This window comes from Raphanus sativus, chromosome 8, assembly GCF_000801105.2.
Source record: "Raphanus sativus cultivar WK10039 chromosome 8, ASM80110v3, whole genome shotgun sequence".
NCBI lineage: Eukaryota > Viridiplantae > Streptophyta > Magnoliopsida > Brassicales > Brassicaceae > Raphanus > Raphanus sativus.
In genome coordinates, this window is record NC_079518.1 from 13,786,015 (window position 1) to 13,789,356 (window position 3,342).

Below are 3,342 nucleotides of genomic sequence, written 5' to 3' on the forward strand. Positions count from 1 at the left end.
CCGACTGTGATGTTGGCATCATATTAACATAAACTTCGTATATGTGGCATGTATTAACATAAATTTCGTGTAATTATTAACACATTTTAATACATCGGATGGTTTCTACCATATTAGTGTAAACTTCGTGCAGCGTGAAAACTTTTTTCCAAAAAAGACAATGGTTAGTGGCTTAGTGCTAATACTGCCGTCCAAAAGTCAATGGTCAGAGTGGCATTTTAAGTGAATAAAAGGAATAAAAGGGACATTTAATAGGGTCCAAGCGTGTCATGACATTTTACACTTTTTATATCCTCTCCATCCTCAACAACAAGCTTTGATTCTTGAGTATGCAATCAAACCTTCTTCTTCTCTCTGTTCCCTTCCAGTAATCTCCAACACCAATCGCTTCAGGTTCTCTCCTTAAGATTAGCTTTCGTGATAATCTATGGCACTACTACTCCCTTTCTCCTTTATTTGTCATGTCAACACTTTTCAATTCCATTTACTCTTCTTTTTTTCCCTTATATTGAACTGTGTTCTTCTTATATAATTCAACTCTGTTTCAGGCCTCTTATATGTTTTTGAATCCCAGCTTTCATGTGCCTTTAGTTGTTGGGTTTGAAGGATATGAGATTATACCTCAGTAGCCAAAATCAATTTGTCTATGTCCTATCTTGTGTTGATTTAGAATTACATAAATGTATAAAAATCATGACTTTTTTAACCCTCTCAAATTTAATCTTTTCAGTCCAATAGTTGAATCCCTGATTTCAGGGTTTGACTCTGAACTGATTTGGTTTCTGGGATAAAAGTTTCTATCTTTGGTAATAGAAATCTTAAGGCAGTACCAAAAAAACCCATTTTGTATTCTTGAAAGATGTTAGATCTGTTTTTGTGATGACCCCTATGATCTGATGGGGTTTGCAAAATGGGTTTTGAGTACATTCTTGTCGCATACGTCTTAGAAATAAACTGTTCACTAGAACTAGACTCTTTGCTTCTATTTAAAGTTGCCTCACTTGTCCTTCTATTCCTTTTCCATGTAGACAGGTCGGTTCAGTCAAAGACGATTCACTAGAGGGTTATAATGCAAACATCTCAGAAACATCACACTGCAGCTGGACTTCACATGCTGTATCCTCAACCACACTGTTCACCTCAGTTTCAAATGATAGACAACAACAACAACAATGGCTCATCCAAAGAAAGCTTCTTCACCCTCGAATCATCCGGTCCTCTTCCTTCCTATGACTCCCCTTCCGTGAGCATCACATCTGCCCGGACTCCGTTCTCTCCTCACTCATGCATCTCTGATCCACATCCTTCCCCTGAAAACGTCTACGGATCTCCCTTGAGCGCAGCATCTTCCTACGTCTACGACGAAGCCGGGATCAAGAGCAAGATCCGTGAGCTTGAGGACTCCCTGCTCAGCGGTGACCCCAAAGTCGAAGAATACTCAGGCTTCAGCCCAGCTGCTGGGAAGTCATGGAACTGGGATGAGCTCTTGGCCTTGACTCCACAGCTGGACTTGAAAGAAGTGCTAATGGAGGGGGCCCGGGCGGTCGCCGACGGGGACTTCGCCACGGCCTGTGGCTTCATCGACGTCCTGGAACAGATGGTGTCGGTCTCAGGCACTCCGGTCCAACGGCTAGGTGCTTACATGGCGGAAGGGCTTAGAGCGAGGCTGGAAGGCTCTGGAGGGAATATCTACAGAGCCTTGAAGTGCAATGAACCAACGGGAAGGGAGCTCATGTCTTACATGGGAGTTCTCTACGAGATCTGCCCTTACTGGAAGTTCGCGTACACGGCTTCAAACGCCGCTATCTTGGAAGCAACGGCTGGTGATAGCAAAATCCACGTCATCGATTTCCAGATCGCGCAGGGGTCACAGTACATGTTCCTCATCCACGAGCTCGCGAAACGTCCCGGTGGCGCGCCGCTGCTGCGTGTCACGGGAGTGGATGATTCGCAGTCCAGGTATGCACGCGGGGGAGGGCTCGGTTTGGTAGGTGAGAAGCTAGCGAAGATGGCAGAGTCGTGCGGTGTGCCGTTTGAGTTTCGCGATGCGGTCATGTCCGGGTGCAAGGTCCACAGGGAGCACTTGGGTGTGGAGCCTGGGTTCGCAGTAGTTGTGAACTTCCCTTACGTGTTGCACCACATGCCTGACGAGAGCGTGAGCGTGGAGAATCACAGAGACAGGCTGCTACACCTGATCAAGAGCCTCGGGCCACCGAGGCTCGTGACGCTGGTGGAGCAGGAATCCAACACCAACACGTCGCCTTTCCTGTCGCGGTTCGCGGAGACGCTTGATTATTACACGGCGATGTTTGAGTCGATAGACGCGGCGAGGCCGAGGGATGATAAGCAGAGGATCAGCGCGGAGCAGCAGTGTGTGGCGAGGGACATAGTGAACATGATAGCGTGCGAGGAGAGGGAGAGAGTTGAGAGGCACGAGGTGCTTGGGAAGTGGAGGGTGAGGATGATGATGGCTGGGTTCGTGGGATGGCCTGTCAGCAGATCCGCGGCGTTTGCAGCGAGTGAGATGCTTAAAGGTTACGACAAGAACTACAAACTAGGAGGGAGTGAAGGAGCGCTGTATCTGTTCTGGAAGAGGAGACCAATGGCTACATGTTCCGCTTGGAAACCAAACCCAAATCAGATTGTGTAGGACATGGTGGTTGAACTGAGAGTGGATAACGGAGAAGAGCACACAACAGGCACATCTCACGCCTGTAAATTTTTGAGGATGTGCAATGATGTTTTCAGTTGTAGCATAAACTATAAAGTCAACTAGTTAAATACTATATATTTGTATACAAAGCAAACCTGGTAATTGTTTTTTTTTTCTCTCCTGTAAATTTGCTGTTGTTGTGGGCGTGGGTGCTACTAGTGAACTATAACCAAAGCATTACTTAATCTTCTGAACCAAAAATTTGAAGTAAAAAACATATTCAGACCAATATTTACAGGTCAGGTTGTGGTTCTGTCTGATAAGCCTTAAAAGAAGTTTTACCAATCAACCGACAAAACAAAGGGTTGAACAAAGTACAGGTCGTCATCTCCATTCTGTCCTTTCACCTTGATAAGGTCCAAGCTTCCTTTATTGTCGTTTGGTTCTCCATATAATAATAACAATTTATAACTATTGCAAACTGTTGTTTGGATAATGCTACATTGTTTCATCTAATAAGTTAATTTGGAGACTCGGGTAAAAGAAGGGAAAGCAGAGAAGATATTAAAAACAGTGTTTAAAGATTGGTCCTCTATAACAAATTATGAGGAAAGTAGAGGAGGAAGAATTTGGTTACTTTGGAGAGATATGATACGTATGACTCCGGTTTATAAATCGGATCAAATTGT

At 44.8% G+C, this 3,342-nt stretch overlaps 1 protein-coding gene across 2 annotated transcripts; it reads left to right on the forward strand.

Moving 5' to 3' along the window:
• Positions 1–261: 261 nt before the first annotated feature.
• Positions 262–2,914, forward strand: LOC108833637 (scarecrow-like protein 13). 2 transcript variants are annotated; one of them, XM_056992651.1, is made up of 2 exons: positions 262–393; positions 1,029–2,914. In XM_056992651.1, exon 2 carries the CDS (start codon positions 1,070–1,072, stop codon positions 2,648–2,650), a length of 1,581 nt encoding a protein of 526 aa, XP_056848631.1. In that variant the 5' UTR covers positions 262–393; positions 1,029–1,069; the 3' UTR covers positions 2,651–2,914. The 2 variants fall into 2 exon arrangements, with proteins under 2 accessions (XP_056848631.1, XP_056848633.1); XM_056992653.1 differs by having other exon boundaries at positions 270–393; positions 1,033–2,914.
• The last annotated feature ends 428 nt before the right edge of the window (positions 2,915–3,342 follow it).